This window comes from Monopterus albus, unplaced genomic scaffold, assembly GCF_001952655.1.
Source record: "Monopterus albus unplaced genomic scaffold, M_albus_1.0 scaffold24.1, whole genome shotgun sequence".
NCBI lineage: Eukaryota > Metazoa > Chordata > Actinopteri > Synbranchiformes > Synbranchidae > Monopterus > Monopterus albus.
Window position 1 is genome coordinate 2285334 of NW_018127904.1, and position 14191 is coordinate 2299524.

Sequence of the window (14191 nt, forward strand, 5' to 3'; positions counted from 1 at the left end):
AAAAAATAAAAATAAATGAATCTGAGTCTATCAAGATAATATAAGGATCATGTTACATACTGTGAGATCACTGCAGGGCATCAGCAAGGCAGAGTTTCTGTCAAGTAGTGGTTTGAGAAGACCCACATGCAGATGCCAGAAATTGAACAATGCTTTAAAAAGTTTAATATCAGGATACAGCAGTGGACACCAGTGAAACAGAAAAGATGAGTAGGGATCTTGATTCACTAACAAAGGGAGCTCCAACCTACAGCACTCCCATGTGGTCTCCCACCCAGGTACTGACCAGGTAATTCCCATAGAAACTGATGAGCCAGAAGGCAAACAAAAAGAGGCAGAGCTGGGCAGGTGGAGGGGGCCTGGAGGGGGACACCAAGCCTCTGAAGATCAGAGAGGCCCTTCTGGAGGATGCCTATGGTAACAGAGAGGAAACTGTAGCCACTCAGGAAGCCAAGGTTGTTCCAGGGGGACAGCCTTGGAACTGAGCAGGAAGCTGATGCCGCTCAGGGAGACGGCCTCTCAGGTGGTCAGGTAGCTGAGGTTTAGGTGGTCGGCCCCGGTGGCAAACAGAGCTGGGGACATTTGGGTGGACAGCCTCTGAGGTGGGCAGAGAGGTGAGGGCGTTCAGGAGGCTGGCCTTTCCACTGGGCAGGTTGTTGTGGTCGCTCAGGAAGATGACCATGGAGTCAGGCAGGAAACCAAAACTGCTCAGGGGGACAGTCTTGGAGCAGAGCAGGAAGATGAGACCATTTGAGTGGTCCTCCATGAAGCTGAGGCCACTCTAGGGGATGGCCTCAGAGTCAGACAGGAAGTTGATGATGCACATGTTGCCAGTGGTGACAGCAGAATCCCTCAGGAGGATGGACAGTAATTGTGTCACAGGCGGCCCACCAGGACTTAGGAGCAGAAGTGGTGGCATCACCAGGTCACAGGAACAATGGCAGGAGCATTGTCAACCCATTCAAAAACAGGAACAGAGGTGACAGCCACCTGCTGGAGAACTGGAGCAGAGGTGACATCTGCATCCTTGCTGACCCACTCAGGAACAGTAACAGAGACAAGTGTGGTGTCAACCTGTTCTAGAGCGAGAACAGATATGGCATCAGCATCCTTGTTGACCTGCTTGGTTACAGGATTAGAGGCTATGGCAGGGGTGTTTTCATCGGCACACTGAAGAGCCGGAGCCTTGTGCATCAAACTAAAGCTTCAGCGGGGACATTCTTATTAACCAATAGGCAGGCTTTCAAAATCCAGGGACTAAGGCAGGGGCAGAGTCAGGAAGTCAGGAGTGGAACATAAGTTTCTGTTGATGACAATCACTTTTATTTTGAGCTATATTCAGCAGCTACTCTAAAATGCCACACTGAATGATGAACGGCGTTGTTGTTTATGGTGAGCAGCTGAGAGAACATGTCTCTGACACAAAACAATATCAATCTAAATGAATGACCAAATATGAGCATGGAAGAGATTATAGTCAAATGAGTTTCTTCAAGCTCTCACTGTGATGATAAAAATGGGACTGACGACAACCTCACAGTCAATTAGAGGTTGCCATTTCTCCAGTTTTATCTATAAAAACACAAGGTGTCATTGAATTCTTCCCCTATTGCCTTTGACTGGTTTACAGTTTCTTTAATGGAACGCTTGGCAGCAAAACTCACATATTTAAACCACAGACAGACAACTCAAGGGTTTTCTAAAGGTTTTATGACACAAAAACATCCATATATTCTGGGAAGTTGTGAAACAGAAACGACCATGCATAAACCTAAATAATGTAAACTCCTAGCTCAAGTGACAAAAGCAAGAGTTCTTAATAACATATTGCCAGTTTGTTTCTGACAGTGGTTCGCATTAGCGGCTATAATTCCCACTGTCGCTAAGTGCTTGCTCAAGGTGGATTTTTTGGGTTTTTCTTAATAATAATAATAATAATAAGGTCTAGACATTACTATGTAAAATGTCCTGAGATGTGTGTGTCTCTGACCTGTGAATAACTTTTAATGTGCATTGCAGGTAAAAAACACAATCCCATATTCATCTGTATTTGATTTTATTTTACTTTGTCTTTTTCCTCACTCTGTATTTACTTTTGAGTGTAACCGTCTACATGACAATGAAGCTAAACCAGAGATGAAGATGCTAAGGGTTGGCCCTTTGAGGACAGACTTTTACATCTTTTACATTGACTCATCTGAAATAAGTGTTAATTGATCCATGAATGATTGTGATATTTGTTGCAATGGATTTGTTTATTTGTAACCTGCCAAAGTGACTGTTCTCATCTCACTAGCTGACTTTCATCTCCATGCTCCATCACAGCTTAGCATGCAAATAGCAGCTTGGTTTAACTTGGCAAGCAAGTAACATGGAAGTACATTATACCATACAAATCATGCTTACAGTAACTTTCAGTACCTTCCCTCTTAGCTCCCTCTGGAGCCTAAGATCTGTACCAGATTTCTCTAATCCACCTCAGTTGCTGTCTGCTCTATTTCAGCACCCTTGTAGCATTTTCTTTCACTCTCAGTTGTTGTCTCCTGTGCAATGTTCATTTGCATCTGGGTCTTCTTCCTTGAGGGCAACCCTGATAGTATTTGATTATGGGTTTCTCAACACAAGCCTCCTGCCAAAGTATGTTTTTGCAGTGTCACAGTATACCCATTCAGATTGCTTTTATAGATATGGCTTTTCTGTTTGAGGAGTAAGCTGAAGTCCTCTCTGAGGCCATCAGCATTTCATTTCGGCCCTGCTAGCTGCTGTGATAACAGAATTTTTCATATTCTAGTAGAACATGGAAGGTGATCCAACATGAAAAGAATTCTTCTTGCATATCATTATCTGCTTGCCACTTCCTGGTTTCACTTTTTTTCCAGGGTGATGTAAAGTGAGATGGGATGTGGTTCAAATTCCTTTGAACAGATGTACTTTATAGAATATTTTTAATGTGCTATTAGTTAAACATGGCCCTTGAAGTAACTTTTAATTACAACCACAACCCGCCCTGTGTTTATATTGTATATACTATCGATTTTTAAATATACCACATGCCAGATGACTAGACTTTAAAAAGAAGGCATGAGGCTACATATTAAAGCTATTTTTACAATGTTACAATATTTAATAGGTGAGCCCCCACCTCCACAAACCGATGCAGGTGAAGTGGTAAAAGCTAAAGTAATGGCTGATATTGAAAATGTAGTTTGCATACTGACAAACCACAAAAGAGAGAAGGCACAATGCATGCACTAGAACTTTTCTATAAAATGTTATTGAATGTAAACCTACAGTGAGCTCACATTTGTAATGCTGCATCAACATTATCAGTTGCTTATCTGTTCAACAAGGCCTCAGGAGTACTGAGTTTATTTTCACAACCTGGCAACCTGAAGCTTATCCAACTTTGAAATGTTGCACCATTGTTCACATGAGTTTTACAGAAATGAAAGCAGGATCTAGGTGCACAGCGGGTAGTTCGAGGGCCCTGAGCTGCCTGTTGAGAAAGCCCCAGAACCCAGAGAGTTTAAACAGAGAGATGTCTGGCCGGAGAATGATTGTGTCTTAGACTTTTCAAACCCAGGTTATCCCAGCCACAGAGTTGTGTGAAATTCCCAAGTAGTGTAGTGTGACCTACATGGTGAGACCAGTATCCATGGCAACTTGGTTATCTAATATGCAAGCAGTCGTGTCTGGGTGGTGACATTTGTTGCCTTTTTTTGAAAAGCCATTAAACCAGTCTTGATGTTCTTGCATGTGAGCATGTCATGCTGGGAAGTGCATCGTTTTAAAGGGATATGAGGGTTTGAATTGATTGAAACATTCTCACCTGCTGATGATGTGCTACTTCAACTAACAATTAAACACATTCATTCCATGCCCAACAGTGTAATGGGCCACTACCCAACGCTTGCATGGGGGGAAAAAGTGTTTCTGTAGTGCTCATGACTTGTGTCTGCACAAGCTTGTAGTCTGTATTTGTATTTAAAGTATATGCTAGGGTTATGCTCACAGCTAAGGCTAAAATGGTGCATGAGATGGACAGAATGGTGGTGGCTGCAGCTCAGCTCAGTGTCTTTCAGCTGTTTTAGTTTTTACTTTACTGTTTTGGTTCAAACCCACTGCTGTTATCAGTTTTGTTTCTAGTGAAAAAGTTCTGATAAACCCCACTTTTACAATGTGAGCCCTGCACAGCACACAGACAAAGCTAGAGAGCCATCAGGTGTCCAGAAACAATCTACAAGTGAATGCTAATGTTGTTCTATATCTGCTAGGTGAGATACATGTTCAACTGTTTATACAAGTGTGCCTTCTTTCATTGGAACCATGCAACAAAGGCAACCTTCGACATTGTTTACATGATGCTGAGATAAGAATCATTTACAGATTCTGTTGACTTGTGGGTATCATCAGGTTTATCAAACATTGTACAAATCACATATATAAATAGAGCATTGATACATACAGTAAATCATTTATGACCATAAATATTTTATATGATTGTGTGGTTTTTAGACCAGTCAAAGTCAGCACTTAGCTGAGGGGTGTTACTGTTTCTGTTATATCTGATTCATATTCTGGAGAGCTGTATTTATATAGTGGTCACCGAAATTTGAATTAAACTGAAAAAGTGGAAATATGACAAAAAACACTTCTCATGTTGAAGCCAGTTGAGGTCATATGGACATCTGATTAGGATGCACCCGGACACCTCCCTATTAGTGATATTCCTGACATGTCAGACGAGGAGGGAAACCATGGGCAGACCCAGAACACACTGCAGGAATTATAAGCAGCTTGTGTCTCACTGGGAATGATTTGGCAACCCCTAGATGGACCTGCAGGACGTAAGGGAGAGAAAGGCCACTACAGGCAGTCCCCACAGGTGCCAATCTCCAGTCACCTTGACTCACACATGAATATAGCTCTTTACCTGTACCTTTACTCTCACCAAAGTACTGGATATATTTTACCACTGGGAATATCCTTTTCATACAAAATGTAACTATGATAGATGACAATGGATTGTTACACTTAAAAAAATGTTCACAAGTATGTCATTTTATTTTTAAAAAGGGGTCCATAATTTCACAAAACAGCTGGGCCATGTGCTTTTAGCAGACATTACCCAAACACGAACCACATTTGTTGGACACTATTTTAAGCTACAAGCTATAAAGGACTTACAGCAGCAAGACTGTGCAAAAGAGAAAGGCTCAAAATAAACTAAAGGGTCTATGTTAAATTTAAGGAAGGAACATGTCACCCAAGGCTACGGCGTGTGTCACTGATGCGTTTTTAATATTTTTGTGAGCAACAACAGAGCTCCGTGGCACAGAGGAATGATCTATGTTTCAGGAGTTGGCAATACTTGTGGCCAGGATTGATGAATTGTTGGAAATCGTCTCCTCAAGCTCTTTGTGTTGTTGTTGCTTTTTTTTTTTTTCCAGGTAAGCCTACATGCCGCTGTCCCATTGGTTTCTCAGGGCCTTTCTGTGAGAGGAGGATTTGCGACAACTACTGTTTAAATGGGGGAACATGTGACATCACTCAGGGGAACCAGCCAGTGTGTCGCTGTATGGCAGAATATACTGGGGACCGCTGTCTTTATCGTGAGTCCTCCACCCACTGCTTGGTGGCAGCAAACACAACAACTGATTATTAGCATACATTTGGCCTTCACATGATTGACATTAGCCTTTCAAGTTTAGTCAAAAGAGCAATTAAAACAAAGCAGCGCTGATTTGAACTCAGCGATGCTGTGTAAAATCTATAAAACTAAGCATTTCAAAGTTCACGCACAGAGTGCGGAACAAAAACACCCGAAAGTATTTTTTTCCACAAACCTCAGAGTCGTGGTTGCCACTATGTTCAGATAAACAAAATCCAAATACTACAATCAAACAACCTTTGGGTGTGTCTGTGCTGAAATGATAATGTCTTTTCTTTTGCAGCACTTTGACATAATGGGTTGTGGGTAAACAATTTCAGCTGCACATCATTAGTATTTTCTTACTGATGCTTGCCCAAGGGGAGATGTGTTTTTATCTGTTGCTAAGATGCCATTTGATGTAGCTAATTAAGTCCCATAAAACCACTGTACACTCCCAATCAAACCATCTTAAACTATGTTCCCAGTTTCTCATTACACACGTCCCCTGCTCTCTGTTTATCTCTCTGAACAGACATCTGTCATCACTACTGTGTGAACTCCAAGGCGTGCACATTATCCAGTAGTGGCTATGTGGAGTGTGTGTGTCCTGCCAGGTTTGAGGGAAACAAGTGCGAGGTGGACAAGTGTCTTCGGTGCCACGGAGCGCCCTGCCTCATTAATGAGGAGACAGGAGATGTGGTTTGCAAGTGAGTGCCTGGTGTCTGGTTGCTGTTCTTGTCCCTCATCCTTTCTGCTATAACATTAAGGATTTAAAGTCCTCTTTATTTATGGAGAAGCATTGTTCTACAGGGTATATTCTCAGATCAGGCTGGACCAGCAGGCTGCTGGCTGAATTAATTGATGAGATTATTTTTTTTTTAAATATATAGAGCCATGCAACCTATACAAATTTAGTTTTAGTAATGTCTGTGTAAACTCTTCCTCCTTGCAAGAATTATGTGTATGTTTGACAGAACCACTGAGTCTTTTTTGGTTCTTGTAAAAGTATAGCTTTCTGCTTGTCACTAACATCCATTATTTCTTCACCCGCCAGTTGCACAAATGGCAGAATAGCACCAAGCTGTCAGCTGTGTGATGGATATTGCTACAATGGAGGCACCTGTCACCTGGACCCTGACACCAACCTGCCTTTCTGTCAGTAAGTCACTGCCTAATGGGTAAAGGAAAATGGGAAAAAATTGAATGTTCCCCACTCTTATTCACAGCCTTACTGTTGCCATTCAAATGCTGGCTCTGGGCCCCAGAAAGCCTGGCCTTAGAAATCATCACGGGGTACCACTTTCCTGCTTTAAGAACAGTGCAAGTTAGAGGCGGACTAGAAATAAATCTTTAAGTTGGGTTAGGGTTTGATGTCACTATGTGGAGGCTATGGCACAGCAGGGGGCTGAGTGCCATTGCACCATCTTATGCTGTGTGACATCTCTCTGTGGCTTAGCGTTTTTAGGCAGATAAAAAAAGGTTTCAAAGCTTGCCGTTCCCAGCGTGTTCACAGCTGTTCCTCCTTGCAGTTAACTGATGATGTCAGACCCCTCTGACTCTTCTGCAGCAGCTTTTAGAAGTTTCCTCTCTAAAAAAAAGAAGCTGAGGTATATGTCGGTGGTTGAACTTGTCATGAAACTCAATGGCAAAAACTTGTAGCAGATGAAAGCTTGACTGGCAGACATAAGGAAATCATTGTGAAAGACTCCTCAAAGGGCTGCCCACAGATTACCTCAGCTATAATTACATGCAGGGCTCTGTTAAAATCTCTCCAAGGAGGAAATTGGAAATCCATCTCAAAAGCCAACTTTGTATTTTTTTTAACTACCAATTGTCCACTGTAGTTAAATCGAAATTGGCAGTCTTTACTCACAAATTCCAGGGGTTAGAATCAATTTCTATGCAAATGATCCCATTTTATGAGGAGGGATTAACAGATCCTGATAATATGGTTTATTATTTGCTGCAAAGAAGAGAGACTGTACGAGGTGATGGATATGTCTGTGTCAAGAAATCAGAATGTTTGACCTTAATTATCTGAGTAGATGTATATTTCATCAAGCCTTTCCAAAGTGAAACCCTCACATGGATGGGTTGCTTCAGTTGTGGTGATAATAAACGCCTAAAAAGGTTGAAGAGATTTTAATACATGAGCAGTGCAGTAAAAACAGCTATGATAAACATTCAAGCCCTCACTGGAATTCACTGAATAATTATTTAAATGTTCTCCTTCAAAAGCATTTCAGCTACGCAGTAGGTCATTACTCCATACAGTGAAAAAAATCTCAGTGGTTTTGTACTTACACTTAGCAAGTCTAGCTTACATCAGCCAGTGGTGAACCACAACCGTATCTGGTGTGAAATATGACTTACCTGATTCTGTAGTTATGGCTTCAGAGTCTGTGTGGACAATAGAGGGAGAGAGTCTCCTTTTCTTAAATGAAAAGATGCTCACTTTGAGTTTTTCTGTCATTCTGTTCCTGAATAACCTTCTTTTCAGACCAAGACAGAAATTTACAAGGATGTGATTTCAGGATGCAGTTTTGTTAAAGTTATCAAGTGCAAATAATTGTTCTACAAGCAGAAATATTAAATAAACAAATATATTAGATTGTTTTTTTTAAGTTGTCTATTTAAACATATGATGTACTATGAACATACATAATGCACTGTTGAGGGGACAGAGCTTGAAAGTTTAGGTTTCGCTTTGGCTCTCAATATGAACACGTACTTATTTCAAACGCTTCAAGCACAAGTCAGTAAAAGACTGTTGACTGAGCTGAGTGTCAGCATTACAGTATGATTGTTTTTTTTGTATCTTTTCTGTATTTGTGGTACAATGTGATATATACAGTATGATCTGCAATTATTTGAAATTAAGTGAAAACAAGGTTTTGTTTAGTCTTTTTTTTAGTCTTCATAGACCTTATTTCTCAAGAAAATACACATCTCAGAAGTGAGTCCGCTGTAGCAGACATTTCCTTTGCAGATGCCCCCCCCCCTCACTTTGTAAGAAGTGAGGTTGATTTGTCTTCATATATGTGCATGATGCAGACATAACACTGACTTCATCTTTTAGCTGAAGCTGCTGAAAGAGTTTAGTGTTTCAGTCTCCATTCATCAAGCAGCCAACAGTTCAACAGTATACGTTCTGTGGGCCCTTTTATCACTCCCAACACAATGTTTTGCAGCTGCACGTCAGGGTTCAAGAACCAACGTTGTGATGAGCTGGCCAACCCCTGCGATTACTTCTGTCAGAATGAGGGGATGTGCACATTAACAGCTCTTAACAAACCACGCTGCAAGTAGGTCCCTCTCACGTCTCCAGCTGTATTCAGAGCCCACTCACCCCCTCTGTCCACACCTCCATCCGGCTTCATTTCAGTCAGTCCAGTACATGGGCTCTTTGTCATGGTGCTGCCTTGTAGCAACTTATCATGTAATAGTGATTTGACAAAAAGCAATTCAAAATAGGCTGAAAATAGCTAAGTGAAGGATAATGTAATGACATTACAGCACATTACTCTGGGATTCTTAGTTCACTAGATTTTGGTCACATTCAATTCCTTTTGGACAGGGCTATGTCTTTATTTAAATGTGCTTGGTGTGTGTCCCTAGTAAATGTTTACTGTGTGATTTCCCATTTCGCTTGTAATGGGGTTTGGCACGATGCCCTGGCTCTGGCAAAAACAAGTTAGCTCACTATAACTGTAATTAGTAAGCTTGTTAAATTGTGAAATAGTGTTGTCTTTTGAGCTTCTGCTCACCTTGACAGCAGCAACACTCACAGCTGTACTGACACAGCTCCCTCACTCACCTCTACTCTTCTGATAATACGACTTCAGTTAAAATGACTTATTTCCATAAGATGACTTTATTAGTTGGCTTTAATAACTTTTTAAATTAGATTTTTATGAGTACTGTTATTATTTTGCTTTTGTATTATTATATTTTTTTCTTTTAGTGACCTTTATTCAACCAGAAGCTCTCTGAGATGTTACTTTTACAGGAAAGACAATAAGGCAAGGTAAATATGTCACAACATCTTTAGATTAACCTCTGGTTAATGTGGTAGCCTACTGTGCTATAAAAGTAAAGGCACAATGGGACAACAGTAAATATGAAGCTACTGCCAGAGCCAGTTAGCTTAGCAGAGTGTAAAGACTGGAAGCAGGAGAAACAGCTTACCTCTGAAGGACAGACAACCACTACTGACTTTTTACTGACTTTTCTCCCAATCCATGGCACCTCTTTCACATTAGCTGTGAACGACAGCAGGCTGCGAAACATTACGTAGAAATCTGTAGTCTGTTATAATCCCCAAATATTGAAGAGCAATTTTATTATTTTATTATTAATGGCAGTGGAGCAACAGTTAAATGGAATAGTTATACATTTGTAAAGTTTGGGTCAGGAGGTAGAGTGGATCGTCTCTTAACCATAGGGTAAATGGTTCAATCCCCAGCTTCTCTAGCCCACATGTCGAAGTGTCCTTGATGGGTGAACAGTTGCTCCAAATGCATAGAAAAAGGCTATATAAGTTCATTTACTTTTTCTTTAAGCTCAGTTTTTATCTGAACAGGTATTAGCTGTTGTGACACTTATTACATTATCAGTTGCTACATGATTCTGTACCTTTGCTGCCCCCCACTGCCACCTATCCACCCATCTCATGCAGTCCTCACCCAGCACACAGAAACCAGGGGAAACTAAGACATGACACTGTTGTGACTGTCTGTGTATTCACAACCTGCAAATGATGGCAAGTTGAATATATCCGTTATCGACCAGTCATCACGCATGCGTAATATATACCTTACTAGGCTGAATATTTCATCAGTAATTGGTGTTTATCTTTAGTGCTTTCAACACAGGCTTTCATAGGAAATTAATTTTTTCATGGTTTACACTTCCCAATGGAGATCAAACCTCGTTGCCCCTAATTTCCCATTAAAATTCATGCCACTGTGACATTTCGTTCTACCAGGGCGATTCATTTCCCATATGTATGGGGCTGCATTTTAGTTTTGATGTACTGATTTTTGCATGTAATTTAGAGTAATTTCATTCTGTCTTCATGCAGTAACACAAACCAGATCACTCATGCTTTACGGACCCATCTGCGTCAGCCTTGTAAAATTAGATATCACCTTCTCTAGCAAGGGTCATACATCATGCCCATTGGGTCCCATTGGAACAAAAATGAGAAGACGACTTGTTGTCCCGCTGTCATCTTTTGATTTGTTTTTTCTTCACAATGAATATTCAACATGTAAATTTACATATGCTGTTTATGGACACAACATGTACATACATAGTGTTCTCTTTCCAGGTGGTGTTTTGTTTGTGTGGGATCAAAGCACTTCATAGCAAGACTGAGTCATAATGTGTTGTATATGTAAGCTGCAGTCACATCATACTGTAGTTCATTCTGTAAAAGGTGGCTTTCTTTCTTTATTTATTCCACAAAAAGTATGATAATGGTTTATTTATACTCTTGTATTTTTTTGACCTCCTTTAGATGTTCGGCCAACTGGGCAGGGACACAGTGTGAGAAGCCTGCCCCTAAAAGCAGCAGATCAGACAATACCACTGGAGGTGAGAACTTGGAATTTCAAAATGCCTTGTTATAAAACCTTACAATCACCCATATAAATAAAGGCATACACTACTGATACTGTGTCCCCATTTTACATGTACACCTGAAATTCTCACATTTTGTAATTATCCGCATATTTTTACAGGCAATGCCCATGCGCTACAGCTGGCCTTGGTATTGATTGGCAGCCTAACTAAAGAATTACTAAACTCTATCCAGCCTGGCCAGTGTGCATTATCTGAACAGAAAAGCCTTCACTCAGCAAGTTTAGCTTGTCTGAATTAAGAGGAGCTGCTGTTGCCAACTCATTGGGGTCTAGTAATATGACTAGTCTGTCATAAATTCAGTGAAATCTCAAGTATTTTACAATTGGGTCACATCTTTATGGAAGGTACACATTTACATACTTTAAGTATTACTGTATAGCCATGTGTATTGGACAGCAGTTATGTAAATGCAGCAAAGTGTGCAGTCAGCATATGTCACTGAAAAGAAAGCAAATTTTCTAATGTACCTTTTTTGCAGCTGCGGTTACATACAGTGTGTCACCATCATCACTCATCGCTTTACGCCATTTCTCCTGTGTGTCCCCATAGGAAGCATAGCTATCATTGTACCTCTGGTCCTGCTGGTAATCTTGATTGTGGTGGTGGTAGCAGGTGTTTACATCTGCAGACGGAGGCAAAGGCAAGTAAAAATTGAAAAATTGAAAAAATATGAAAAAATAAACTAATATATGTAAATGTAATAATACAGTATGAAAGGTTTGCTTGGTTCAACATGTTCTGTAGAACATCTGACGTTGAATTGTCAGATTGTAACTCAGCTTTTAGGAGTGTCCAGGGAACCTGTGCACTCACTGTGCCAAGTAGTATAAATGTATTTGTAATATAGTACAGTGTGTTGACATGCAAGTTGTATGTGATGGTACCACACACCTCAGGGGGAAACGTGTCCAGAGGCAACCCATGACGAACGGAGGGATAAACGTGGAGATTGGGAACCCCTCATACAACATGTATGAAGTGGAGCATGACAACCATGCTGATGCAGGCAGCCTGCTGCGACCCAACTTCACGCTGGATCCTCAGAAGGTTGTCTAACTAGATATTAAACTGATTACCACATCAACAGCTTCACATCCATCTGAAAGCAAACTTGGTGGCTTTATCTTAGTTCTTTGTGTTTGCAGTGCAACTTTAGGACAACATACTGTCCATCATAACAAAAACTGCTTTTAGTTCTTGTATTAAAATGGTTTTTTCATTATTATTATTACATTATATTTATCTCCCAAATTACTCAGCTTTAATCATTCATTTTAGGCATCTGTTACCATTCACATTCATGTCTTATAACACATCCTTTATAAATTGTGTTTAAAAAAAAGGGAATGAGAGGAACTGATTTAAGGGGCTTTGATTGATGCCAATCCTTAATCACATCTGCTGATTATTAAATGTGTTGCTGGAGTGTCACTGCTGCATTAGCAGCTATATTCAAGAAAACCTGTCAATCACACTGAGCTGCACCTGCCCATTTGCCTGTGCTTCAATTAAACCTGCATCGAAGAATGCAAGTACAACAGTGTATACAGCAAACTTTGTGTAATTAAAGTTGTGTTTAATTGCAGGACAGAGCAATGGCACAACTACCATTTCTAAACTATTTTCCACCTTTATAAAAACAGTGGCGCAATATTAGTTATATATTAGTTATACTTCGTGTCTGCTCCACTAGGTTTTTTTAAGAGTTTTTATAAAAGCTGGCTAGTTTGCAGGAATATACAGGTGCCACGAAGCAAGAGGACTGTTTATCTGGCTGGGGATTTTTTTCTGTACATGGCCCTCATCCTCTCACTAGTACTCAGCATATCAAATGATTCATAACACCTTCACTGATGTTAGCTCACCTGCTAGAGCTTCAAGCCTAGTGCTGCTGCTTCTTCCACTGCCAACTTTGACACCTGCTATTGTCAGTCCAATCTGGCTGAATTTTCAACCCAGACGTGCTGGTTTGAATCTAAAATAGATTCTCTGTTCCACTACACTCTCTTGGTGCTCTATAATTATACTTTTTTTTATATTTAATAGAGTTTTATTTTGGTTTAACAAAAACTTTTATAACCCACATCTGGACTGGTTTAAAAAGTTTGCACATGTGAATTTAACTTGAAATGATGTTTTGTTGCAGGGCTGGTGTGTAAAATCCAGTGACCCTCGAACCTTGGGCATCAATTCTGTGCCCAAGGAAGTAATCCCTGGACAGGTGAATTTTACTTTTCAATTTATGCTTGAATAAAGATGTGATACTATGAAAAAATAACCCTTACGGTATATAGACCGTAGGCAAGCAGTGCACACTGTGCAGTTACCTGGCAAACATTTTGAACAAGTTGACACCAGAGGTGTATGTGAATATTCAAAGCCAAAGTGAGTCAAGGTAAGACTTGCAGCCATCCACAGCTGTTCCCTGTATTATTCTGTAAAATCACTAATAACTCTAATGTGAACTCCAAAGGGCTTCAGAAGCTTTTTTTATTGAAAACAGAACCAGGCTATTTCCTGCATGTTGCCATTTGTTACTGTACAAGCTTGCTGTGCGACAGTTTACCACTTTGCAAGATTCTTGTGTTTTTCTTTGCACTGCTTTAGACAGAGCACAACTTGAATGTTTTTACTTAGTGTAAAAGCACCTCTACAAATTATATATATAATATATGCAGACAAACAGAGGAAGAAGGCCGTGGTGATAGATGTAGCAATCCCAAGCAATAGCAAGATCAGGAAGAAGGAACACTAGAAGCTTGAGAAATACCAAGGGCTGAAAGAAGAGCTAGAAAAGATGTGGAAGGTGAAGCCACAAGTGGTCCCCGTGATAATAGGAACATTGGGGGCTGTGACCCCCAAACTGGGAGAGTGGCTCCAACAGATCCCAGG

The 14191-nt window shown here is 40.5% G+C and overlaps 1 protein-coding gene across 1 annotated transcript in view; it reads left to right on the forward strand.

The window, feature by feature from the left end:
• Positions 1 to 14191, forward strand: part of LOC109957083 (low-density lipoprotein receptor-related protein 1B-like) — a 258584-nt gene that overhangs the window by 241246 nt on the left and 3147 nt on the right. Inside the window, 7 exon segments of the mRNA XM_020594679.1 lie at positions 5451 to 5612; positions 6186 to 6360; positions 6708 to 6812; positions 11175 to 11251; positions 11849 to 11939; positions 12196 to 12346; positions 13446 to 13520. Of these exon segments, the coding sequence (XP_020450335.1) occupies positions 5451 to 5612; positions 6186 to 6360; positions 6708 to 6812; positions 11175 to 11251; positions 11849 to 11939; positions 12196 to 12346; positions 13446 to 13520 (836 nt within the window).